Below are 25,962 nucleotides of genomic sequence, written 5' to 3'. Positions count from 1 at the left end.
GCGGCAGTTTGAAGAAGTCTGTCTGGCTTCAACACCCTTACTCGGACTACCGAATCTGCGGCGAGGCCAAATGGAAGAATGCGGGTGAAGACAAACAAGAAGTGACGATTAGGGGTCCTAGGGAGGACAAAAAATGCAAGAAGGGCTACCCACTCGATATTGTGCTACCTACTAAGTCCTACTCCACGACCAGCACTAAAACTGTGACTTCTTCAATACCCCCACCCGCCACAACTACGCCATGAGTGGATCTGCACCACCATGGTGGCTCCCGTTGTCCTGGTTGACCCCAGCACCAGACACTCTGACGAAGGCTTGATCTCCGCGGACCTGGCGGAGGTGTTGCAGAGGAGATGAGTTGTCTTTTCTCACTAGAAAGCGCTCGTGAACGCTATGCACATGCTCTAATTCCTTGTAACCCTTCATTGTTTTCCCTGTTTGTTTGCGAGCATGTTTTCCCCCGTCCCTTTTCAACCCAAAAAATAATCCGCTTGTTTTCCCCTGCTTGGTAGGAATCAGTTGTAGATAGCTTTATTGGAAAACACTCTTACAACTTCATGGATCATGGTGACATATCTGCTCTCTTAATGCGATGCCGTATAATGGTTGTACACTTCCTATAGATGTCTATTCGAGGGGTAGCTTTCAATTAGTATCGAGGTCCGACTCACGCATGCCAAGACAGTGAAGTCGCATGACTCGCGCCAGAAAAGGTTCCAACTTCACTTTTCCATTGCAACTCCAAGTGCATAAGCTCAGCAGATCGCACATTGCACAAACCCAATGTCAAACTCATAGCGCAAACATTTTCCCCTTAACAATGCATCCCCATCTCCACAACCAACAATGTCCTTCATCCCTCGAACCTCCTTCCCATCCCTCCCCTCCCTTCCCCGCTCCTACTTCCTCGGCCACCACAAAGTGGGCCTCCAGAAAATGAAAGCAATACTTGGCACAATAGACCTCGTGCTCGAATGCCGCGACTATCGCGTCCCGCTCACATCCCGCAATCCGTTATTCGAGTCCGCCTTAGAGGGCAAGGAACGCATTGTCGTGTACACGAAACGGGATCTCGGAGGTCCGGAGAGGGATGCTGAGAACGAGCGGATAGTTAGGGAGTGGCATGGTAGTGTGCCAGTTGTGTTTACGAGGGCGGGGACTGGGGCGGGGGAGAAGGAGAAAGAGAAGGAGCGGTTTGGTGCGGGGAAGAAGAGTATAGCGAACTTGTTGGACATGTTGAGGGAGCATGCGAGGAATCAGTGGAAATTAATTGGTCATAGACTCCTGATTGTGGGCATGCCGAATGTCGGCAAGAGTACATTGTTAAATGCGTTGCGTGCGCATGGTACCGGGAAAGGAAAGGCAGCGCTGACGGGGAATCAGCCTGGGGTTACGAGGAAGATTGCTACGGGGGTCAAGATTATCCCTAGTGAAGATGACGACGAGCTCCCAGGGAGTGGAGACGTGAGGAGCTCCGGGGGTGGGAAGTACAAAGGCGTCGGCGGTGGTGTGTATCTCTTAGATACGCCAGGTGTATTCATCCCCTACGTCCCGGATGCAGAAGCTATGCTTAAACTCTCCCTCTGCGGTAGCGTAAAAGACACAATTATCTCTCCCGTCCTGTTAGCAGACTACCTCCTTTACCATATCAACCTCATCGACCCGTCGCTCTACGCCTCGTACTCTTTTCCCACGAACAACATCATGGACCTCTTGGAAAACATTGCAGAGCAAACAGGCCGGCTGGGTAAGAAAGGGAAATTCGATACTGAGGCTGCAGCGTTGTGGATGATTCAGCGATGGAGACAGGGGCTATTGGGTAGATTTTTACTGGATGAAGTTAGCCCTGAGGCATTGGAGGTGACGAAACATAGTGAGGAGGGATTGGGGCCGAGTTTAAGCCAGGCGAGGAAGATAGAGAGAGAGAGGAGGCGGGAAAGGGGAAAGGCTAGGCGGAAGGGAGGTGTTTGAAGGAGGCGCAGTAAAAGATATGATGGATTGGCATCAGGCCAAGGATCAAGAGCGCTTGAAACACGCATCGGCTGTTGTTCACGTTTCAAGTGGAAGGACGCAATGTGACGAACTTACTATCATGGCATATCCTCTATCACGAGACATGTCTTCATCTCGCTGCCCGGTAGACTACAGCCTACGAATGCAAAACAACATCTCCGCAACCTACCCACTCGTATGAGTGTGAGCCACGGCCGAGGTACGGCCAATTCACTAACGAGTACGGTCCGTCGAACTCCTCGAAAGCATCCCCATCGCCGCCACTTACTCGATGACTACCATGGCTTGTTATTCAGTTACCACAGTACGGGGAATATCTTATTCCTCCCACGGAATGGATCAATGTGATCCTGTAAAACATGCGCATGACGAATGTCTACCGTTCTTATAAATGCACTTAATACACTAGATTTGCATCCGCTGCATAGGACTAAATTTCTTTTATATATATGCTAGATTATGCTTATGAGATATCATATGGAGGGCTTTACTCTCTCCTCTAAAACGATCCTCCTCGTGGCACCGATACATAAATGCCTTCGAACCCTGGCCAACATGTTATACCTCCATTCGCTTTATGGTTCTTTCTTTGAATCGGTACGGATGTGTGTACTGGGATTCAGTACCGCTATCGCTTGATGTGCGTGCCGGAGTCATGCTTCGGACAAGTTCGGAACACCCAATTGGTCTTCGACGACAGGCACACTGACTGAGCTTGTTGGTGGAGGTTTCTCTGAGGGCCCCCCCCTCTGTGATTACTCTGCTTGTGTCGCTTTCGCCGTCGCGGGTGCAGCGGCAGGCACATTCGCAGTGGTGCCCAATATGCCCCAGATTAGGGTTATCGTTTGCTAGATGCATACCCTGACTCCCCAAATTCTTAGCTACGATGGTAAACACCGTAACCAGGATCACAGGAATTGTTCGGTATTATTCGCTGGGGCGTTTATCTACTAAGAAGTGGGGGGCGCTACGGTATATGTCAATAGTTAATATCTGTGTCTAGATGTAGTGTGTGGTACTTAGCACAATGGCTCACCTCGAGGCATCACTCCGAGCATCAAAGCATACGAGGCGGCCACCGATAATGCAAAACGAAGAGAAGTAAAGAGCGAGATGAAATTGCCCTGGATGAGAGATGGCATCGCAAAGAGGGGGGTGAGATGCGGTCGTCCTTAGAGGGTAATTGATAGAAGGAATTATTAGGTGCATACTAATTGGTGGTGAAATACCAGACCTACGACGCGATTCTTTGCCTCCTTTAGCAGAAATATGCTAGTCAAGGACGAGAGTAATGAAAAGGTGTAAGAGTAATGCTGACAGTGTTGTTAGGGATGCATGAGTGAATGTTCCTAAACTCAATTTGGACTCAATTGCAGATTTACTAGCAACGCTAGCGAGCTGGTGAGATCTGGTTGACGTGACTTAAGGTGGCAGTGATGTGGGGAAACCCCTCCCTGCTCAAGGAGCCCTATGCGTGCTGTCAATAGAAGCAGAGCTGTCTTCCTCTAACGTATAGATGGTGGTGGCGAAAATCCGTGTGGAAAGGACCACATAAGGAAACCAGAAGACGTAATCAAGCGGTGAAGGAAACCGAGTCAAGTGCCGGAATGCCGCTTCTCGAACTCTGAGCATGTACGACTAGTAGGGTCCCAATGGAGAGGTTGTGTAAACGATAGAATCCGCAATTAAAAAATAAAAAAATGAAGTTCAGGGAGAGAGTCAGGCAAACTGAAATAGTATTGCCCCTCCATCAGATTTCGTAGCTGAGTTTTTCGTAATGGTTACACGACATGCAGCAGAAGCCGTCAACTGCGAAATAAAATCAACAAAAATACGAGCCGGATTTAAGTGCTTCTTCGCGGACACTCCTAAGCGTGGCAATATTCTGTCTACAACCCTAAGACGATAAAAGGGGTTCAATGCGATGAACTAGAACCCCAATTCCCGGTTCGCGGAACGACGATTCAACATGGAGTCTCGTTCTATTCCTCGGCAATGAAGATCGGGGGATGCTGTGCCTCTTTGTCTTCAGGGTTGCCCGATTCCGTAGTTTCATGGGCAGGACGCAGAGTCGCTTTTGTGGACGGCAGAACACTATGGCGCGAAGAGAAAGGTGAATCGTGTACCGAAGAGCGTGCTGATCGGCACGAGCGTTGCCGAAGACGTAATTCGTCAAGACGCATTTGTGCAAGGGTTATTGGGAAATGTGGAGAAGTGCTAGCAGCGTGGTGGGGATCAGGTGTGGTTGATAAGCAAATTGTGTGGATGAATGTGGAGAACACATGGTGAATGCACTGCGGGGAATGCATGAATGGGAGAGACATGATAGAAAGTGGAGGGAGAAGAGAGACGAGAGGTAGCAATACTACCAGTGTTCAGGGTGACATTGTTCTCTCCTCCTCATGTATCGTTCGAAAGAAGAGGAATCAAACACAGAATGCCAAGATTTTGGGCTAGGCTCTTGAACAAAGAGGCTATTTGTGTCACAAAGATTTGATTGTCCACTTCGTTCTGTTTCCAGCCCCGAGCCACCATGGTCTAGCCAGGTGAAGTATCACTTCCAGCCTTTGTCTCGAAGATAGCTCACTGAACTAACAACAGCGCTTGCGTCTCCAATTACACATGTTGGAAAGGCAGGAAGATATACTCTAGAGAAGGGTGGCGCAGGAACTCCAAAGATGCTCCTAAGATTCTATTCTCGGGCTAGGTTGAGTCATTGTGAGCTGTCACCTTTGCTCAAAGTCGGCTTCGTCGCACTTGTAGGAATAGCCTTATCTTGGAGCATGAAAATGGTATTGGGTGGCAACGTCATCATACCACGACCGCGTATAGAGGCATCCTCCAAAGGCTTTCGCAACGGTCAAGTGATCATTCTATGCGGGTCGAGAGCCAAGAATCTGTGCCGCACGCTCGCGTGATTGGTGCGAGGAGGAATCACCTGAAGAAAGTTACCAGAGGAAAGGATAGGAGACGTGAAGGTACTGAAAAAGGGACAGAGGCTCGGGCAGAAGTGTGCGGCCCGACCCTGGCCAAAGTGATGTAGGCCGGAGCTCGAGGTCCTCCTGGTCATCCATCCTGTGCGGTGTCGGTGTCTGCCCGACTACAGCCGACATCGGTGACAAATCCAATAAAAAACCGGAATGCATCCCCATCATCTGGTAGGACTGAACGTCTCAGCGCGTGTCTCAAGGCCTAAGACAAATTAGAGGCAGTCCAAGAGCACGTTCATCCGTGGAAATGGGCAGTGAAGACTCAGGAGGGCACGAGGCGGTGGTCCAAGAGAGTCGACGACTCCAGCAAACCAGAGAAACCGAACCAGGAAGTACCTTCATGACTGAAAACCCGACGTATAACCATTCAGTAGGCAATTTCAACGAGACCATACAGCCCATGAGCAATCGGCGATCATGGGGAGGGTAATGTTGCACCTGAAGGTCGTGCAAATGGCCAGATGCAAAGGGCTGAGGGTTGCCTACAAAATAAGCTAATCCCGTTGGCAGTCGAATGTACCTCCACAGACTCCTTCGCTACGCATGTCCCTCCGGTTGGACGGCATTCGCCCTGGGAAGGCTTCCACACGCTCCGGACTTAGTGCTCCGCGCGCATTCTAACTTTAAAGGTGGTCTTTTGCTTGGCAGTGGCGCTCTGAGCACATGCAGCGCCATGCAAGCAAGTATTTCATGCATTGAATGGCTCCCGGTGCCAGCAACCTTAACGCTCACGGCAGTGGACGCGGGAGAGGGAAATGCCTGCGACGTCGGCTGGAAAGTCTACGGTTCGACCCGGGACATCTCAGGTCGTGGGGTAGTGTCTTGCACTAGGCATATACACCTTGGCGTAAAACAGAGCAACAGTAAGATTGGATCGTACTCAAATGGCCCAGTCGGCATGCGAATCTGAAAATCGTGTTACCTTTCACCGAAATCGTTACAAGAGAGGGAACCAGGGTAAAGGAACGGCGCAAACTTTCTGTCTTGCCTTGGTGGCAACCACCTAAGATAGATGCGGAGTCAGGAAAATGAGTTCTGTAAGCTTGGGTAGGACAGCATTCAGACGCGTGTAAGAACCCACGCCCGAGAACGCCGACACAAAGGAAGGAAGCCACGAATGCAGCATGCAGATCGAGAACGTTCGAGCTGACCCCTGTGATAGCGGCCTAGGAGGACTGTTCGGACCGAGTTTTTCTTCAGTACTCTTGTCTGCTTCGGTCCCCAAAAGTAATGATAACCAAGCCACCCAGCAGGGAAACTCTGCCGTGTAAACCTTGAAATTTCCAATTCAATTACGAAACAAATACCGACCTGAGGGTCCTTTACGCAAGATTACTACTCATTTACCGGAACCGTAGCTACGGAAATGGATCGATTGGACATATACATGCAGTGGGTAGTTCAGAAACGGGACCCCTTGATTTGTGATCAAAAAACGCCTTCTTCTTTCCAGCAGCCCTGTACTCTCGTTCTAGACCGGCCATGTGTAAAAGTGGTCTGAAGAAAAAGTCCAAGAGAGTTGACAAGGCAACATTTGGATTCGTGTTGGGGTCTGTGTGGCCCGGTGATGTAATACAGAAAGCCTTCCACAGAAATATGTATCTCATTTTGATGTGAATGATGGGTAGTGAGCTTTGTTCGGTACTCCATATATGAGCTCAACGCGGAGTATTAAAGAAGGGTCAGATTGCAAAGGCTTTCACCCCCCTTCCATTCTTCCCTTCACCAGCCTGAAGTTATTGGTTGCTCCTCGTTGCGCAGAGTCGAACAGCCGCAAGCGTGTTTCCACCACAGATATGCCACATGGATCACATAGCTCGCCGTCCCGGCGTATGGCCAATAACCCGTAAGTTGGAGAAGTCGAAATTCCCCATAATACGGTAAGACCTATCGGGCTTATTCCAGATTAGAATGAGCTTGGAAACAATTGCTCCTGGATGTACCAAGGGGGACGCAACGCTTCAATATCAGGGGTCCAGATCTCGGATCACGCCTATAGTAGGAGTGAATTCTACTTCCTCACCGGTTACGCGATTAGATTCACACACGACACCGTCTTGGAATGCGGTTCCTTCTTCAGCTGCAATTTCAAGATTCCAAGACTCAAAGTGCACACGTCGCACATCACCAGGATCTAGACCGAACTCCACGGTGACTGACCGCCCGAAATATACAAGCGAGCAACTTATTGCCATTCTGTATCTGCATATCATGCTTGACTTGACGTGGAGCCAAGCATGCGAGGCCTACCAAACCAGGTACAAGGACGAACGAACCGTGCAAGGCCTCCAAAGCAAGGCGTATAGACTGATGCCAGAATGGGGACTGATTTACGCAAGACAGTCTGGAGATACGAAGAAACGTAAAGAAACAAATAAGGAAACATTCAGGCGGAGGATAACAGAGCTGAACAAAGAAGATTTCCTACGTGTGTTAGAGGAGATGTTCGGGCCGCCAAATACTCTCTGAAGTAGGATTGCCCAGGTGTCAACGAAGGACTGTGAAGTTTTACCCTACAAATGGTTAGCATTTGTTCTGCTGAAATTGTGCACATGAATTCGAAGGCTTGTTTTGGGAATGGTTCGGACGCACTATCATTTATCCGTCAAGGCAGGCTATCATAGGAACAATTATTGGTAGGCAAACAACAGTTTTGTAAAATTCCATGTGTGCCGTGCAAGCGAGATGAGAAGTGTTACCCTTCGGGCTAATCTGAAGAAGTGTGAGTTCGTCGTAACTTGGAACGCCTTGTTTGTAAGTGAGTCTGGTTCGGCTCAAAGATCATGGAGGGTTGCACGATGATAAATCCTAGCATCGTTTCTCTATGACATTAAGACCACCATTTCTGTCGATGGGATGAAAGGTCGTGAAATTACAAAACTTCCATATTGTGATCCTCATCTGGTCGAGCGAGGTGAAGCTTTCTTAAAGGAGACTTCTCGTTAAGTCTATCCCTGAAGTCATGGTCTCGATCCAATGCGTCAACGTCGTCGTCACTCCAGGGGTCGTTTACCGCATCGTATTCTTCTTGGTCTGAACCGTGATGGTACCGATACGGATTAGTGCCGAATTCGTCCTCGGAATCAAGCTCATCCTCTGGATAATCATTCGCATAATAATCCTCCGCATTTTCATCCTCATCGTCGGTGTATACGCGGTCGCTCTCTTCCTCTTCCTCGCCATATCCGTCCCATAACTCCTCGTCATCTTCTTCGATAACGATGATACCAACAGACGCACTGGGTTCGAGAGCCGGACCATCTGCATCTTGCATAACTTCTTCACGGTAGTAGGTGTCGTAAACGTAGTCGTCGTTATCGATATTCATGGCATCGGCCTTCTCTGGGTGACGATCCTTGTACCTCAACGCCGGAGCTCTTGGTTTGAACCTCATTGGCTGCTTTCGTGCAGGGACAGGTGCGGCTTCTTTCTTGGCGATATCTTCTGCAAACTGCTCCAGCATATGAACAACATCCTCTGAAGGCTGCTTAATCTCATTTTGCGACCTTTTCACTATTTGGTCGTCAGGTCGAAATAGAGTGACTGTACTCCGCCCTGGGAGTTTTCGAATTTTAGGTGTCCTCTCCGCAATACCCTCTAGAACAGGACTAGCAGGGGAACTAAGGGGAGCCAGTGGGGAAGACGTCTTGTCCACGGAGGAGACCGGTTGACTTATACCCTTCTTTTCAACCAGAATCGCCCTATCATTGCCACGAGAAAGATGGAAAATCCTGGGAGTCACGGTTCCTGATGAACGGGCCTCCTGGAGAGAAGGGGAATGCGGACGGGGGGTTGCCGGTTGAGAGCGCGTTAGACGTGGGGCCAAGCTTGAAGCACGTGGCGATATCCGCTTTTGGTCGTCATTAACCTTACGTTAAGTTAGAGGCAGTACAATCTGCATGGAGCTAAGTTCCTTTACTAATCTCCAGATGATTCCCCCATCCTTTCTCATGGCCCTCTTGGCCCTCGTAGTTTCATTTGTTTCCATTACTGGTGGAAGTCAGTTCTGAGGGTCCAATTTCAAGAGAGCAGGCAAATCAAACTCAGCGTTTCCACGGGGACATCATCGCGCTTCCGCTTGACGGAAATCTTCTGTGGCCCGGACGAAGCCATGGTGGGTTCAGGGCGCAGAATGCCGCAAAGTTCGGGGCGGTGTCGTGAAGACGAAGGGCTCTTTGGGGGGTCTTGGACAGTTTGGCCGTCAACAAGCCCTAGTCCAATTTTGGATTAACTTACTAATACAGTCTTGGCGACCTCACCCTCGTGAACAACATCTGTCACCTGCGCCCTGTGGTTCATCAGCCTTCACCCTCGACATTTGCAGACTACAGGTAGAAGATGACTGCCTGCTGGGGGCTCTCTTATTTGCACTTTAATCATTGCTGAAGACGTGCCTGCAACCGCTACAGCTCCTCGAAACACTTCATTCCACTACAGAACACTCTTTTAGAGGAAAATGGAGCGAATACGCAGACTGCTCCAGCGGAAGACTTTGTATGAGCCTTTGGAAGGCGGCTCGGAGAGTCCAGATGGAGAGCCGATACCCCATTCCAAGCAGCAACCCTTCTCATGGCTCGACTATTCCGTGTTCCTATTGCTCGGGGTTGCCATGCTTTGGGCATGGTAAGACTTACAACTCATGCAGTCAATACCGCGACTTTTCTAACTTTAGTCCAGGAATATGTTCTTAGCCGCCGGCCCCTACTTCCAACGCCGCTTCGAGTCAGACGACCGACTACTCCGAAACTTCCAGTCTGCCGAACTGTCCGTCTCCACAGTCGGTAACCTAGGATCCATGATACTCTTGACAAAGCTTCAGGCTCGTGCATCATATCCAAAGCGTATAGTCGCTTCCCTCGTGCTCAACATTGTCGTCTTCACATTGCTTGCCGTGTCCACAAGGTTATTTCTTGGCGTCACGGCCAGTGTCTACTTTGCATTCTTAATGCTCGTGGTCTTCAGTGCCAGTTTGGCCACAGGCCTATGTCAGAATGGTGTCTTTGCGTTTGTGTCGGGATTCGGACGGGAAGAATACACACAAGGCATCATGACCGGCCAAGGAGTTGCTGGAGTGCTCCCTTGTATTGCCCAAATCGTATCTGTTCTTTCTGTACCGGAGAAAAAGTCTGAACAAGGAGCACCTCTGGAGTCCAGCACCTCCGCATTCGCCTACTTCCTCACCGCTTCCGTGGTTTCAACAGTCACTCTTGCTGCGTTCGCCTTCCTCTTATCCCGACATAGCCCGAGACAGCGTATCAAACGTTCGCTTGACTCTGAAGACAGCGAAAACGATCCCGAACGTTTCGTGCGTAAGTCTGTGCCTCTGGTAAGGCTTCTGAAGAAACTCTTCTGGCTCGCCGGTGCCGTCTTCCTCACTTTTGCCGTAACAATGATGTTCCCCGTTTTTACCCAGCAAATCCAGAGCGTGCGGGATCCTCACTCAGCACCTCGCCTTTTCCAGCCAGCTTCCTTCATTCCCTTCGCCTTCCTCCTCTGGAATATCGGAGATTTGATTGGCCGTGTTTCTCCAGCCATCCCCGGCTTGACCCTCACTTCCAAGCCGCGCCTTCTCTTCATCTTGTCTATTTCCAGAGTCATTTTTATCCCCATGTATCTGCTTTGCAATCTACGCGGCAAGGGGGCTACAATTAGTTCTGATGTATTCTATCTCTTGGTGGTTCAGCTCTTGTTCGGTCTCTCTAACGGATACATTGGAAGCAATTGTATGATGGGATTCGTAGAATGGGTGGACGAAGACGAACGTGAGGCCGCAGGTGGCTTCATGTCGTTGTGTCTCGTTGCTGGCTTGACTGTAGGTAGCTTTTTGAGTTTCTTTGCCGCGGGATCCAGTTAGACGGTGGGGGATTTCTGCATTCGTGTGGAGTTTTAGGTTGCTTTCGCTCTCGCGACATACATTTATATGCATCTTTAGAATAGAATCTAGCAATGACATTGAGTTTCTTGGAGGGCTCTTATTTGACAATCTTTATTGCACTCCACCATGATGGAGTAAGTATAAGCCTCTTGAGCAAACCGGCATTATCCTCCAAAGGATATTCTCTAGGTGTCTCTATTCAAGCCTCCAACAAAATCTTACTACTCACATCCCTTTCTGCAGGATCTCCGTTCTCCTTGATTCATCCATCGATATTCACCCCAACGCCCTCACACCTCCGTCATCCCACTTTTCCCTCTTCAGCACTCTCGCTTTCTACATCCTCCTCCCTGTCCATTCCCACAACTTCTCCTACCCTATCCCCATATATTTCCATATCCATATCTATCTTCTCATCCACTTCCACTCTACCCCCTAACCTCTACCTTCACACGCTCCCACCACCAAACCACCCCCCACCGCCTTACGCCCCGTCCGCAGACAACAATTTATCAAATTCCCCTCGCGCTCATGTATTCACTAAGGCTTGAGTCTCTCATCCCTCCATTCTAGTCTCAGGTCCCCTTTCTCCATCCGCGTTTTCGGGATCCAGGGTCCACCTTTTTATGCCGAGGGAATAGAGGTGCTGTTGCGTTTTGCCAAAAGGTCAACCTCCCAGCTAGCACAGCAGAAGGATATATATAGATGGATAGCTGTACGCGACAGGTGCGTTATGTGCAGAGATTCTCCCGAGGTATTGGTACTAGCTTTGGCGTTGAAGGCAGTGATGGCGGTGTCGTAGTTGTGGGGACCCTGGGAAAGAGAGCGAGAATGAGGAGCGTAGTTCGACGTGCAATTCTCCGATGTTTCCCTTTTCGGCGCGGGATATCTCTTCAACGGTAAAAGAACTTGGGTGGTAGGCTAGGATGTCGGGAGCTGTGAGTTTGGCGTTTTGGGAGAGGATGTAGGTTTCTAGGATGATGTAGATGTGTGTTGGTGTTATGGGTTCCATTGTGGCAGATGCGCTATATATCCTATGGAGAGTGTGTGGGGGATAAATGAGACGCTAGATTACGCTGGGTGGGATTTATGGTTCTAGATGGCAGGGAGGGTTTTGGGGAGTTGGGTTAGGGAAAGTGCCTGGTAAAGCTTGCTTACAAGCATGCTTAGGTGTTTCTGTTACCTAGGGATAGGAAGATAGCGGACCGTCCTGGTGATTGTGGGCTACGGAATTCAATGGCCTGGTCATTTTCGGCGGCCAAAAGCCAGCGCAGTCACAGAATATGTGTTGCTCCTGGCCAAGCTACCAGGTGTCTTATACTGCATGCAAATAATAATTCTTGAAGACCAGTCTCTTGTGTTTGAATTTCGCTGTATGGCCGAGTCGTCCCATGGCCATGATGTCCCTAGCGCCCTAGATGAAGCAGATTAGTTGAGAAGAAGAATAGTACTAGAGTACCGAGGAGTGTGCGCTAGAGGGAATTATCAACCTTCTGCTAAGAATGAAAAACAAAGCATTCGCAAATACTAAGTATCAAACGGAGATACAGGAAATCCTGTAGAAAAAATTTGTCTTGTATCTTGTCCCCTAACGTAGAACATGGCAAGGGAATTTAAGGTAGAAATGTAGATCCTAATAGCACTCACCGAAATTCTAGTAAGCTTAACAGATAGAAAGTAGCCTAGTTATGTTCCACGCTATGTAATAACATGCTGTAGAATTCAAGAAAAAAATGTGGAAACAACTTCAAGCAAAAAAACCAAAGTCCATCATCCTACAGGCGGAAGATACTCCTCGGACAACTCAATATCAAAAACTTCAAACGCCTCACTCCGAAACCTCCTCTTGTGTTCCTCCCCCCAAACTTCCCCCTCCCACTCGTCCCCATCCTCTTCTCCGTCTCTAAAACTCAACGTAACCTGCAACTCTGTCTCTCCGTCCTCCCACGCCTCCCTCCTTATCCGAATCTCAAAATCTGCCACCATTCCTTCCTCATCAGGATCCATCGCTACCCTCTCCAAATAATCATACATCTCACCCACCGTAAACCCCCTCCCCTTGGATAGTTGACCCTCTTCATCACGCAAGATCTCCACACCGTCTAAGATGCGGAAATCTGGTTTATATGCCTGCACACTGATCCAAAAACAAGGCGGCTGCGCAATCTCCATTCTCCGCCAACTCGCATTTTTCCTCCGCCAGACTTCGGGATTCTTATTCCAAGGCAGATTCACGAAATCCCGGCCGCTGATCTCGTTGTCGCCGCGACAATGCTGGGCCATATCGTCGGGCGCATAAAACCACCTGGGAAAGGCTCGTATCAAGAACGGGTTTAGGGTATAGTCTGTATAACCTGGTTCGTTTGGGCTATAGAATAGAGAATTGGGTACACCAGGATCCCAGTCTACTTTGGAGGGATCAGGGTAATCGCAGGGTTTGAAGAAGAGTCGCTGTTGGAGGATGAGACTGTTGGATATGGCGTCGTTCCATTCTCGGCTGACGCGCAGACAGGAGATAAGAAGATCCTGGGGCGAGACGAGGCTTAGGATATGATCGAAGAGGGTTAGGCTTTCGAAGACACGGTGGGAGGCTGGTCGCGCGAAGGTGAGGATGAGATTGAAGAGTTCGGCGATTGCAAAGACGCGGTGGGCGGCAGGTGTTGCTGGAGAAGCCATCGAGTGCTAAGAGCTGTGTTGATTAGCAGAGAGGTTAGCAGGAATGAGAAATGTCTTTCAATTTATGCTCATGGAGTCGTATTCGAAGGGCGGAGGATGCAGGAAAGGATCTATTGAGAACGAGGCTGAGCCAAGATTACTCTAAATCTGAAGGATCATCAAATCCTCAGCAAGGACCCAGATTATATCCTTGCCTATATTGACCGGTGGAAGTTGATCCAGTTGGAATATTTCGCGGCTTACATTAACCGGCGTTCAAGTGCTACGGAATAGTGCTGCAGGGGGTAGTCTGGTCTTATCTGCGTACTGCAACTTGTCCCCTAATGTGGGGACACAACTAGGGGGGATTTGGGAAAGTGATTTACATCCTATTAACGTTCCCCCTAATTCTAGCAAGAGGTTTAATAAGTAGACTCTACCCTAGTTATGTCCCATGGTCAATGATAACATGCTGTACCTAGGTAGGCCTTAAATAAAGCGATCACATATAAAACCCTCTCCCGGTTGTGAAAATCCTCCGCTCAAACTTTCTAGTGGAACTTTCTAGTGGAAGATTGAGTGTCTTCTCTAAACGCCACACCTATACCACCCTTGAAGTTAAGAGCATTAATCAGCATTCTAATCGTACAAGCGACTGTAATACGGAAAGGGGGTATCTCAATAGCACCCAATGAAGAACCTTCTATAGCCACGACATACCAAGTCATGTCGGTGCCGCCAACCAGAAAAAATGCCATCCCGATGCTTCATATACACGTGAAACCGCTCATAGAACCTCAGATAGGTACACAGACCGTATCCGTAGTGCAGATCCCGAACTACCTAAAAACACGACCTTGGAACAGAGCCTGAATCCTACCTGGCCGATCGCAGGACGGCGGCAAGAGACAGTGTCAGCTATTCTAAGAAGCACCAACGCTAGCAACACTAGCCATACTACCCTTCCGCTGCTGCGGTCCAGGGCCTGGTAACTGTCCGGGTAGAATCTGTCGTGGGCCCGCACTCCCGGATACGCCCATACCAATCGAGCTTTGTCGCCTACTACCAGGATTCATGCCGGAAACAGACTGACCATCCAATCCGGCACTTGGTGGAGGGGGAAATCCTCCCATACCGCCTGCGCTACCTGGAAAATTCTCAGAAGTGGCACTTGGAGGCGCACCCATCATTCCCAGAGCGAGACCTCTACTGGTTCCCACATGTTCACCATTCGATGGTACGTTTGAGAAGATGGAGCCACCGTGTGGTGCACCAAGGGCTGACCGGAGCATGTCCTTCATGCGGATGTATTGGTACTTGGACTTCTGCGATACTGGAGTGAAGGTTGCGATTGGTCGTGGCCTGTGACGTGCTAGGGCAGTCATGATGGCCTCTTTTTCTTCGTCGGAGTCGACAGCCCCTGATGGTTCAAGATCTTCGGGTAGTGGAGCGTTGGCATCGATAGCAGCACCTAATCACGCTTGTCAGATCATCATATTCCAATCGGGTCCTGTCTCGAATATAGGAAGGCACAATAGAATAGGACTTTGGAAAAAAGCGGAGTGGCAGTGAAGAGCAGAAGGAGTACAAGTTTGTAGGACGACACTAGTCCGAGAAGGTAAACGCATAGGAAAGCCCATGTAGAGATGTAGGAATCAACTAAGCAAATGAGGAAATATACCAACAGGAACTGTTGAAAAACTGAAATGTGTTCGGCTATGGATGAACTCACGTTGTTGCTTCGCTTGATTCTTTTTCTGATACTGTGCCAATAGCATGTCATACGGCAGACTCCTTCCTGGCACGGCCCTCTTGAGTCCCATAGAATGGCTTTTGCATGTCAAGCTCCGAGCACAGAAACTACCATTCGGAAGTGCGACACCACACTGCTTCTCGACATCGACAGGTCCCTTAGGTTTCGCCGCCTTGGGCTTCGGCTCGTCCTTCTTTTTCTTCTTCGCATTCGGAGCTTTCTCCGCATCGCCATCGATCTTCCTCTTCTTCCCCTTCTTTGCACCTTCGCCGTCAACAACGGCACCTTTCACGGCAGATTTGCGGGCGTTGTTCTTACCACCTTCGTCGTCATCTTTCTCGCCCTTCTCTTTTCGGAGCGCTGCGTCCTTGGCTTCCTTCGCCTCCTTCTTCTTCTTGAGTTTCTCTTGTTTCTTGTTCAAACATTCCCGGATGTGGCCTGCAGCAACGGTGCGGAGGATGGGCCGGCGGCAATGCTTGCATTGCACAGTATCCAGTTTGTCTTCCAGCGGTCGACCGGTAGGAAACGCGGCGAGGGTCTTCTGGTCAAGCGGGTTTATGATGGGTGAGGAAGGCTCAGTCTGACTATTCTTGGAGGTGTCGACATCTACAAAGGAATTAGATTTAGGCCAAATAGGGTTATGCTAGGCTTCCAAAATAGCTGGGAGCTAATGAGGGTTGGAGGAGAAGACCTACTGATCGTCTCGCTTTCCTTCCAGTTGCCTGGTTTGGAAGGCTGAGGCACTGGTTTCCTGATTTTCAGAATCATGGGCTTCTTATCTTTCTCACCCAGGACATCTTTTACGAGGCTTATATCAACGAGGCTAGTCTTCGCATTGGAGCTTGGTGGTGCGGGCGCTGCGATACGGTTAGTCAGGCGCGAGGGGGAGGGGTGTGCGGCTCAAACCGACTTTTACGCGCCCCATTGGCGGCCATACTGGCAACAAGCGATGAGATCTTCGGAGTGGGTCGGTCCACCTGCAAGTCAAAGAGTGGGCAGAAGGTGAAGCAGAGAGAATATTGCTGGTGCAGGCCAGGCGTGTGGAGATGAGCGGGCGTGAGGTCGTGATGGACACGCGGGCTGAGAGTGAAGGCGGATATGTCAACCGCAAAATGCCAAGCCCGTCTAGCCTAATCAGGCATGATACTTGGCTCATGTCATCACACTCAATCCGTGAGACCATCACTGTTTTCAATGACCCCTTCATCAAATCGTTAATACAGTCGAAGATTCAGGAGAATCTGAGTCTTCCGATGCTGGGAACCGCCTAAGGCCTATGCCATGCTACATGTACACACCGTCGTACATATCCCCATTGAATCCGGTCAACCCCATTCTACTAGCCAGACATGTAAACACGGGATACTAGGAAAATGACCACCCGTACATATCCAGTGAAAACACCATGAACCCTCTATAACTTCTTGCCCACGGGGTAGACCGTGACAAGAAACAATAACATTTTAACTCCATGATAATGCAAAGTTGCCCAGGAAATAATCGCTACCATTGAAGAAATCCGATGGAACCGAAGTCGAGTGTCGGCCCAAACTCCGTGACGTACAGTGATTGTCGTAACTCATGATATAGGCCTAAGGGAGAGCCTGTGGACGCGAAATGGGGCTAGATATAGCGCCTGCTCTTGGACCTTGTGCTAGTTACTTACGGCTTTTGCTTTTGGTAACTTTTGCAGTGCCCCTCTTCGTTTTTTTAGGCGGTTCGTACTCTTCCATGTGGCTGTAGCCTAAATCGCCCCTCATAATGCTATTAGTCCATAGCAGGCAGCGGTCTTTGGTGACATCCTTCTCGACGTACGTCTTCGTCCGGGTGGAGACGCGCGTTCCATTTTCTTCACCCTCTGCTTTAGACTTCTCAGCCTCTGTGAGATGCTCCTTCATCTTGCCCATACGGAACGCAATCTTGTCTTTGTACAGTGTCAGCTCTTTGCGGAGTGCCTTTTCCCGAACGCCGCGGTCATCGAGCCAAGCTAGGAGCCGGTCGAGATCAGCAGGGTCGTCGTAATAACCCCACTCTGTAGACTTCGATAGATGCGTTGAGCCTTCCTCGCGCTCCTTGCGTTGAGGAATGGTAAAGCCGAACCTCTCATGGTCTTGGGTCAAAGCTGGCTCCACCAGGTTCGGTCCCAGCTCGTGTTCATCGGGTCCTTGAACCCAAAGCCGACCATTAGCATAACCATATTCTGCAGTGGAGCTCTGGGGAACACCTCCGTATGGCATTCCGTTACGTTCGAACCAGTAATACTTATTCATGAAGCGATCTTTTCCGATGAGCCTGCTTCGAGCTACTAGCGCCTCGCGGAGGTCTTCATCCAGCTCGGTGATACTAGCCTCACAGGATTTTAACTCCTCCTTTTTCTTCTCGATATCAACGAGTAACTTGTCCCATTCGAGCTGCGCCTTGGTTTTGGCTGCCTCGGCTTTCTTCTTCTTCGCCCTCTCCTTTTTGGCAGCCTCCACTTCACGCTTGCGCTTATTCTGCTTAGTGTGGCGAAGCTTCCGGTTGGCAGCTCGAGGCTCCTCTGAAGACTCGCTGGCGGCTTCTGCTTCCTCCTTGGCTTCCTCGGTACCAGTCATAGGGAAGTCTTGGTTCTCCTTTGCATCAACTGGAGAAATGGGCATGTTGTTAGGATATTGGATCTTCCGCTCATTATCCAACTTAAAAAGCTCGTCGGCCCTGTGGGAGAACCGTCAGCTTTCCGCAAGCAAAGGCTGAAATAAAAATTGGTTGTCTTACAATTCTTTCCGCTTCTTCTGAAACTCAATCTTTTCTTTCCGGAGGCGAGTCATATCTTGGCCAGCAGTGGCGAGCTGTTCGCGAAAGGTCTCCGTAGCTACGGTCAGTCTCAAGGCCATCTCTAAAGCAGTGATCCGTAAATTAACATCGAGATACACATAATTTCGAGCTATGTTCTCCATCGAAGGTTCATCGTCTGGGGGAACCAGCTCAGCCAAGATCTGATCACAGGCATCTTTTTGCAGAGGGTTGAAAGAAAGAGCATAAAGGAGGCCGACAAGGACCGCCTGCCATCCGCCTTCCCTAAAATTGCGAACTTTGCACTGATCAATCCAATCGAACTCTGCTAGGAATTCAGCAGCCTTGTGCAGTTGCTTTGGTGGCTCTGGGGTGGGCGTCCGCTGCTTAACCAGGATCTCCGATTTCCTCAGGCTACTTCGGGTAGTTCGCACTGGAGGCTCTGGTTCGGGTTCAGGTTCGGGGCTTGTGGTTTTGCTAGACTCTTCATTCTCGGATTCATCGGAGTCCTCGACCTTCGGCAAGGGTGCTTGAAGCTTGCCCGATTCGGCGACAATTTGCTTGAATACCGAGCAGTGGACCTCAACGAGAAGCTCGCATTCTACCTCTTCCGACGAAAACCGCATCGCACGGACAAAGTCATCGAGCGTGAATGAGTCCAAGGAGTAGATGAGGTCGTGAACGTTCAAGGTGTCCCAGGTACACAAAAGTGGGCCAACACTCTTCATCAATATACCAGTCTTTGTCTCGGGTGGATCAACACCTTCAGGGACGTCATCAGAGAAGAACTTCAGTGGCGGTCGCTCGGAACTCAGACGTGGCGCTCGGATCTCCAAATCCTCGCACGGATACTTGACGGCTTCGAAAGCCCTGCTTGGCGGCGCTACTTGCTGTTGGGGGAGATTCGTAGGAGCAAGAGTTTGATATTGCATGAAGTTGTTCTGGAAGGGGAGGCTGATGGGTAAACCCGCCCCTGGCGGTGGCATGTGTTGGGTCAGGTGATGGGCAAGATGTGGAGGGAGGGGTTGGTACATCTGAGGCGGCTGCACCGACGGCATAAATGGTGGTAACCGTCCGTTCATAGGCGGGAATGGGTGAGATCTTACAGGTTCAGGTAGTGGAGGACCCGTCATCTGGCGTTCTTGGTCGGGGTGGTATTGCGGTTGAGCATTTGCTGAGAAGTTCACAAATGTGGTTTGCCCTCCCGGTGCTGGCGGTCTTGATATAGGATGCCCTTGAGAAGTATCTGGACCATTTGGCATGTTCGACATGCTAAGGGGGTATGTCGAGGGAGCGGTATGATTAGAGTTACTGATGGCATTGGCGGCATTCTGTGCTTTCTTTGCAGCAATAACAGCGTCGCGAGTCTTCGTCTCAGGAACCTTCGTGCTGATGTTGTACCTCTTTGCGAGGTGATCTTTAACCATCCATGGGGCCCCGTTCCACGCCTCCCTAGAAACAGCACTCCGGAGAAATTGTTTCAAGACGAGCTTAGAATAGACTCGCCGGTCGCGCTGAAGCTCAGAAGCCTTGTACTTTGTAAGCTGTTCACCAGAGCCCTCTAGAGTAATGTGGTAAGTGTATGACCGAAACTGCTCGTCTGATTGGCCGGAGAAGATTGTGTGGAGCCTGGAGGTATCCTGCATTTGCGCGATGACCCCATAACGGCGGAGACCTTCATGTTCGACAGAAACGCGGTCGCCAACCATGTAGTGCTCTCGAAAATGCTGGGTAGAGTTAGCCTGGTCGCTTGAGAGGGGTAGAGCCACAAACATCGAAGACAAGGTTGACCAAGTCATCCATCCGAGCCGTGTTCTGGAACTGCACGAAAGCGAGGACACGGGATCGCAGGCCTTCAGGAAATATGCTGTTGATCTCTTTAGAAGCCTCAGTCTGACAAGTCGTTAGCCATAAGGTAGTTGAGTGAGCGTTAGGTTATAGGCATACCTCGCTCTCGATTGCTTCAAAGAAGGTATAGCCTGTATGCCCCGTCGACTCGCATGTGAACGACTTCTGCATTAAAATCAGCATACTATGAACGCATCGACGTAATCCACCTGGTCTGCTCTATGTACTTGCCTGAAGATAGAAGTCGCGCCTACGTACACGTTAGCACAGCTCTAATCTCAACAGTTGAGCTGAACACCATACCGGCTTAGGTATTTCTCATAGTCAGTGAAGACTTCTCCAGTCGCCTCGATGACCCAAACCTAGATGACACGTTCAGTTGGTGTAATTACGGCGGAGGTGGGGAGAGCGTACTTCGGCATTGTCGTCCAGGGAGGGTGGAGGTTGGTCAAACTTCACCGGTTTACGCTTGTATTGAACCTTTCCCAGTTAGCTACAGACACAAGGCCGTCGATTGGGACGCGTTCCGTACCATTTTGTATCAACAGCTGCGGTTCATCTGGGAGCTAATGCCGAGTCGGAATCTCGCGTCGCACTCTTCGAGGACAGCGCGGAGGTGTGAGCGTATTACAGAGAGGAGATAGAGGTCGTCTTGCTTCGTCGTGGGTGCAATACGGTCTTTAACGACACTCCGGCCAGGATCCACCTCAACCGCACACCAAGGTGGTCCTCGGAAGGGTGTTGCGCGATGTTCGAGGTGTCGGAATGGTTTCCGTGACGCGTTTCCGATGGTATTGGGCGCGTAGGTCAAGATGCGAGGGGCGTGGTTGACGTGGCGGCGACGGAGGAGGTGGTGTAGAGGAGACGGAGTCGTGAGAGAAAAGTAGGGTTAAAGGGTAGTAGTTAAGTCTTAGCCCAGAGGGAGCCTTCCAAATTACTTAAGCGGCCCTAGTCGCTTGCCTCCCTCCACCAACGCCAAACCTTCCTCTGGACCAGGAACCACGCTGCACATTGGACCCCACATGTTTGTACTCGTTTGAACCGCTGCACGGAGCAAGGCGTGCCAGTGGATTTTAATCGGTATCTACAGATCATTTTTTTAATTTTAAGGTCGTGCATCCACTTCCCTGGCCCAGATTGCTCCGAGACGCCTCTGACCCCCCAGAACTGGACCCACTCCCTGCCCAGAGGCCTGGGACAAACGCAGCACCTCCTCCCCCGCACTCAGCAACACCAAGAACACAAAACCTCAACAATAAATATGTCAACTCTATGATATCAATTCTCTATGCTTAGGAGTGCCAGGGGCATGTGTATCTATCCTTTATATCAAACTAATGCTAGGCAGAGCTTAGCTTTAAGAAGCCTCCTTGTCAGGATATGCTACGGAACATGACAAGGCTTCATTCAGAGCACAGAGCTCATCTACAATAGTTTGCTGTGTAATGCTATTAAACTACCAAAAAGCTTCACTCGGTACTAATTCACGTATTGTGCTACCCTCAATGTGCAGTGTCATGGAGCAGATCCAAATGTCTCTCCCTTCCAATGACATACCAGCATAAGAAGACAGGACAGTCTGGGATCAATAAAGAGCAGCATGACCAAGAAATAGAAGAAGAAAGAATGACTATTACTCTTTGAGTTTTGAACGCACATGTCATTCACACTGATCAAGCCAAGGTTTCCGGTCACTTTGGCTTTCGCGGGGAATCTTAAGCCACTCATAAAAATTAAAGAACTGAAAATCATATCAATTCGCAAGTCCCTCCAAACTCCTTTCTATTTATCCTCGCGAGACATTGTAGTCCGAATTGGGAGAACTGCCAGTAGCTACGATTTGCACGCTTCCCATGGTCGTTCTTGAGGGAAAATCGACTAATTCATTGCGGAGGATGATAGGAGACGATTACGAAGTGACGATAGAAGACTCTGGGAGATGAGCATGTTGTCAATTGAAAGAAACAACTATTCAGTACTACGAATTGAAATACACAACCGAAAACCCGACCCAGCTGCCGACAACTCCGATTGCCGAATAGGAGCTTGTAAACATCAAAGGCAGGTATTCATACTTCTGCCCGAAGATGATACCGTGAAGTAGGGAGCAATACGCAATAAGGGGTATCGAGAAGGCGATGTAAACAAGTGAGAAGCGATCAAGAAGAAAGACTCGAGGATGGGAAGACCTGCATCTGATTAGCCTGACCCGAAGGAATGGAACACAAATCTTACGCAGGTGCGAGTCGGTCAAATGCTAAGAGGAACAGAACAAGCCAAAGGATGGTGTACACTGTCTTCACGGGGAACTCGGCTGCGGTGAAGAGAAGGGGGAAAAGGGATACGTGGCCGGCTACAGCCAACGGTCGAAACGCGCCAAGGTATCTCCGATCCTTGAGCGCGAGCAAGCTGAAAGGAATGATGACAATAAGGATTGCTTTTTCATGAACATGCCAGCCGAAGAGGAATGAAGCATAGCCGCAGAGTGTTACAGCTCCAACAAAACCGTCCCAAGAAGGCTTCACAAGCAGTCGTATGAGAAAAGGCTAGATTATTGTCAGCACCAGCTTGAAAATGGAGTAGGGGAGCCTGATACAATTTGCGCAGCTAAAGTCAGGATAAAGCATGTAAAGGGCGCCACATCAGGAAGGACTGCAAATGATGTATCACCAACCAAACCTCGAGTGACACTATTAATCGCATCTCGGTCGACCTTCAGTCCAAGGTAGGGTGCCACTACCTATGTTAGATAAGTGAGTACTTCAATGTTCGAATATTGACTCACAATAAATCAGCACTCTATCGGTGAACGAATACATGGCCCAAACGTTCGGTGCCCAGTATGCATGGCACAGACCTCTTGAGAATGGGAACAAGCGGCGAAAGACTTGTTCCAGTTGACCCCATAGGGCAAAGGGCCCCAAGGCTCCAGCGAAGATGGCGGCAATACCGACGCCGAGTTTGACGCAATTGAAAAATTGGACCCGGAAATATGGGAAGGACGACCGAGGACTAAGGCAGTACACTCGCAGCAGATACACAAAGTAGGCTGGTGCTAAGTATAGATATATGTGCTTGAAGCAGAGAAGCACCGCGAAAATTAGGCCACTCAGAAGAAGAGTCGAACTGTTACGGGCAAGGACTAGTGAGAGGACGAGGATGCCATACATGAAGCCATTATACTGGAAATGTATATGATCAATGATAAGAAGCCCAGGAGACAACAAGATAGAAAGCGCAGCTGCATGGGCAGACCTTTTTGAAGCTGAGCCCTTCACATACCTGAGGGAAGGTTAGTAGAAAGATATAGCTCGCAAGACAGGGCATGAATCACAGGTGCAAGGCATAGACCAATACGAGTTCAGTGAGGATGACGGTTGCGCGTTGAAAATACACTGTCTGCCAGCTGTCGTACTCCAAGGCCTTTACGTTGAGTAGTGCCGGCTCAATAGACGCGGCGGCTTGGGAGAGAAACCATTCAAAGTAGGCGAAAAAGGGAGGATAATCAAGAGTCCACTCGGATGTTTTCTGCGCCACCTATTAACCACCTATACCATTGCAGAGGGAGTTGAGAGCTATCTCACCTCAAAGTACCATTCTTTGATGGGCAAAGAATGAGTGATGGCCAGCCAATTTCGATGAACCTCGAAATCGGTCGACTTGCTGGCACAAATGGTGAGCTTACTTGTTGATGCGTGCATCGAAAATATTCAATTAAACCTACTAGGCAGGAAATAGTAGCACCTTCAAGGCGGTGGCCACGACGGCGCACTGCGCGATTGATGGATACAAGTCGGACATGGAGACATCGATGATGGGCTGGGTGAAGGGGATGCGAAAGTTGTCAAATTTGGCGAGCGCTGAAGTTCACCAATCACGTGACTGGGGCACCAGCCATGGCTTGGCAGCCATGGCTCAATAATCGCACAGTCGGGCGCTACATGTTGCTAAACTTTAGGGACACAAACACACTTTTGGTTGTCAAAGCGAGAGTCCTGAGGCTAAAGATCATTCTGCATCGCTCATCCTAGACCCCAACATTCCGTGTTGGCCGTCTCCCAGGCGCCTCTTTATGGCTTGGCGTTTGTGCATTCCCATTCCGTCGTCCGTCCCGCTTCTCCTATCCAATCATGGCAGTGTCAGGCTAGACAGGACTGGTGTTCCACGTGAAATAGGTCGGAACACAGCATCCCCTGACAAAAGATTGCTTCTGCGGGCGCCGTGCAACATGTCCCAAGGAGTGAGCTTTGGATATCGCGCATTGTTGGTTGGCGGCATCGATGGTTCGCCCACCAAGCGAATGGCTACTAGTCAGGAACGAGGGCTCTTCTGCACTCTGGCTGCAATTACCCGGCAAATACCTGGGTTTCGAGCAGGTGGACTCAACAACAGATAGAGACGTGCCCTGAGCGACACCATCGCCAGCATCCAAATACCAGGAGGGCCGCTATGGAAGGTGCCGCTGCACGCAAGCCGACGCCACCATGACACAGGCGTTTGTCTGCGCGCTCGTCGCTGCAGGGCCAGCACTGGATGAGGCGTGGGAACTTGGCGTTTGGATGAAGATGGCCACGCGCGTTTAAAATAAGATGTGGCCACAGGCGCTAAGGCCGCTTTGGGCAGGCTCATTTGCCTGCCTCCTGTCTGGCCTGCAACCTGCACCTGGACTTCTCACTCATCGTCTCTCTTCATCCTTTTCTTCCCTCCCGCCCTCCAATTCACGATCCCTCCCCTTCGACCCCGTCCACTCATTATCTTTCTCTTTGCTTCGAGGTCGCTTGACAAAGATCACCTCTTTGCTTCGTTCATTATTATTGTTCGCTCTTTCAACCCTATTCACATCTTCAAAACAAACCCCCAAGGCCTGCACCCCTCCACACCCCGAGCCTTATTAAAAAAGTAATCCCGACCGCTTCTGCAGCTGTCATTAGAGGTATACTGCAGCTATTCTTCCTGTAAGATAATACTGCACCTGTGCCCCTGACTCAGACCGGGCTGCATCCTGTTGCTGGTTCTCTCTTCTTCGGCCGATTCACGAACCACTCCGTGTTGGATCACTCCTTGGTCTTCGATTTGGTGTATTCCATCCTGTATTAGCTGTCAAGCTGCCATTGACTTTTGCACGTAAGTTTGGGACGCTGTATCAATTACGTGTTGTTCTCAACCGCTAAACTCTCTCTCCAGATTGGTCTCTACGAGGTTTAATAATCGCAACTCTTCACTTCGCACCCACTGTAGCCGTCATTTGCGACAGTTCAGCTATATCTTCTCTCATACATATTTCGCAGTCCGGGACTTAGAGGACCGGACGCAATAATACATCTTCGCCACGGCTGTTCTATCCCAAAGCGCGCGGGACAGTTTTGTCCTGCCCCCACATCTCCTCGGAATGCAGCACCACGATAACGCTCCGACTGCCCCCAGTGGCCCGCGGCTCCAGGCGAGTTTTCAGAAGCACATGAATGGAGCTCACACTGGATTCTCACACGGCGCATTCAATACAAATCAGCCAGGATATGCTGACAGACATCCGGAGCGATCCAACATTCCGACCATCAATACGGGCAGGCTCGCACCGAATAATCAGAATGGCGCAGACCTTCAAACGCCAGGCACAGCGTTCGACATGAATTTCACTCCTTTGCTGCCTTCGCAGTTGCTTCTCGGCAGCCCTTTCCAGCCAGGCTCGCCTTCAGCATTCGCCTCGCCACAGTTCCAGCAATATGCAAGCTTCGCGGGACAGAACCAGGCTCAACAGCAACAAAACCAACAAAACCAAGTCAGCAGCCCTGTTCAGATGCAACAGCCTCTTTCGCCACAGCTGTACCAGAATCTGGTTTCTCCCACGAACATGAACGGGCCCGGCTTCTTTGGTGGGCCACAGTCACCAACTGGTGGATTTCCAGGATACGGCGCTCAGGGTTATGGTGGACTCGGATCGGCCATGCCAATTGCGCCTGGCTTGGTTTCCGGGACAAGCAGGACCGTGTATCTGGGTAACATTCCTCCTGAGACATCAGCCGAGGAAATTCTTGGCCATGTGAGAAGCGGTCAAA

General features: G+C 50.0%; 8 protein-coding genes across 8 annotated transcripts; 3 read left to right on the top strand and 5 right to left on the bottom strand.

Annotated features, from left to right (window-relative positions):
* Window positions 1-762: 762 nt before the first annotated feature.
* BDR25DRAFT_274620 (mitochondrial GTPase 1) lies at window positions 763-1,971 on the top strand (the record flags this gene model as incomplete). Its single annotated transcript, XM_033687421.1, has 1 exon — window positions 763-1,971. Exon 1 carries the CDS (start codon window positions 847-849, stop codon window positions 1,969-1,971), a length of 1,125 nt encoding a protein of 374 aa, XP_033554308.1. The 5' UTR covers window positions 763-846.
* Window positions 1,972-3,432: 1,461 nt separating this feature from the next.
* Window positions 3,433-3,706, bottom strand: BDR25DRAFT_1090 (uncharacterized protein). Its single transcript, XM_033683546.1, has one exon. The coding sequence runs from the start codon at window positions 3,643-3,645 to the stop codon at window positions 3,472-3,474; it is 174 nt and encodes a 57-aa protein (XP_033554307.1). The 5' UTR covers window positions 3,646-3,706; the 3' UTR covers window positions 3,433-3,471.
* A 4,032-nt stretch (window positions 3,707-7,738) lies between these two features.
* Window positions 7,739-9,151, bottom strand: BDR25DRAFT_1064 (uncharacterized protein). The gene is made up of 3 exons (XM_033683503.1): window positions 9,047-9,151; window positions 8,923-8,993; window positions 7,739-8,871 (listed from the first exon to the last, which is right to left on the bottom strand). Exons 1-3 carry the CDS (start codon window positions 9,114-9,116, stop codon window positions 7,876-7,878), a joined length of 1,137 nt encoding a protein of 378 aa, XP_033554306.1. The 5' UTR covers window positions 9,117-9,151; the 3' UTR covers window positions 7,739-7,875.
* Window positions 9,152-9,304: 153 nt separating this feature from the next.
* Window positions 9,305-10,965, top strand: BDR25DRAFT_274617 (uncharacterized protein). The gene is made up of 2 exons (XM_033687420.1): window positions 9,305-9,626; window positions 9,681-10,965. The coding sequence occupies exons 1-2, from the start codon at window positions 9,460-9,462 to the stop codon at window positions 10,855-10,857; spliced, it is 1,344 nt and encodes a 447-aa protein (XP_033554305.1). The 5' UTR covers window positions 9,305-9,459; the 3' UTR covers window positions 10,858-10,965.
* Window positions 10,950-11,429, top strand: BDR25DRAFT_347820 (uncharacterized protein; the record flags this gene model as incomplete). The annotated part of the gene is made up of 1 exon (XM_033694322.1): window positions 10,950-11,429. One exon carries the CDS (start codon window positions 10,950-10,952, stop codon window positions 11,427-11,429), a length of 480 nt encoding a protein of 159 aa, XP_033554304.1.
* Window positions 11,430-11,965: 536 nt separating this feature from the next.
* On the bottom strand, window positions 11,966-12,277 carry BDR25DRAFT_347818 (uncharacterized protein; the record flags this gene model as incomplete). The annotated part of the gene is made up of 3 exons (XM_033694321.1): window positions 11,966-12,018; window positions 12,085-12,181; window positions 12,227-12,277. 3 exons carry the CDS (start codon window positions 12,275-12,277, stop codon window positions 11,966-11,968), a joined length of 201 nt encoding a protein of 66 aa, XP_033554303.1.
* A 371-nt stretch (window positions 12,278-12,648) lies between these two features.
* Window positions 12,649-13,649, bottom strand: BDR25DRAFT_390079 (uncharacterized protein; the record flags this gene model as incomplete). The annotated part of the gene is made up of 1 exon (XM_033698084.1): window positions 12,649-13,649. The coding sequence occupies exon 1, from the start codon at window positions 13,552-13,554 to the stop codon at window positions 12,649-12,651; it is 906 nt and encodes a 301-aa protein (XP_033554302.1). The 5' UTR covers window positions 13,555-13,649.
* A 472-nt stretch (window positions 13,650-14,121) lies between these two features.
* On the bottom strand, window positions 14,122-25,436 carry BDR25DRAFT_330248 (uncharacterized protein; the record flags this gene model as incomplete). Its single annotated transcript, XM_033692518.1, has 20 exons — window positions 14,122-15,004; window positions 15,266-15,892; window positions 16,953-17,980; window positions 18,041-19,785; window positions 19,832-19,951; window positions 20,006-20,071; window positions 20,138-20,156; window positions 20,210-20,268; window positions 20,321-20,386; window positions 21,242-21,246; window positions 22,001-22,095; window positions 22,142-22,452; window positions 22,503-22,642; window positions 22,692-23,188; window positions 23,241-23,434; window positions 23,491-23,569; window positions 23,631-23,766; window positions 24,874-24,972; window positions 25,322-25,340; window positions 25,431-25,436. 20 exons carry the CDS (start codon window positions 25,434-25,436, stop codon window positions 14,457-14,459), a joined length of 5,859 nt encoding a protein of 1,952 aa, XP_033554301.1. The 3' UTR covers window positions 14,122-14,456.
* Between the last annotated feature and the right edge of the window lie 526 nt (window positions 25,437-25,962).

This window comes from Lindgomyces ingoldianus (genome assembly GCF_010093535.1).
Source record: "Lindgomyces ingoldianus strain ATCC 200398 unplaced genomic scaffold BDR25scaffold_1, whole genome shotgun sequence".
NCBI classification, from domain to species: domain Eukaryota; kingdom Fungi; phylum Ascomycota; class Dothideomycetes; order Pleosporales; family Lindgomycetaceae; genus Lindgomyces; species Lindgomyces ingoldianus.
Note: the sequence above shows the minus strand (reverse complement) of the source record. Positions and strands in the feature narration are given on the sequence as shown.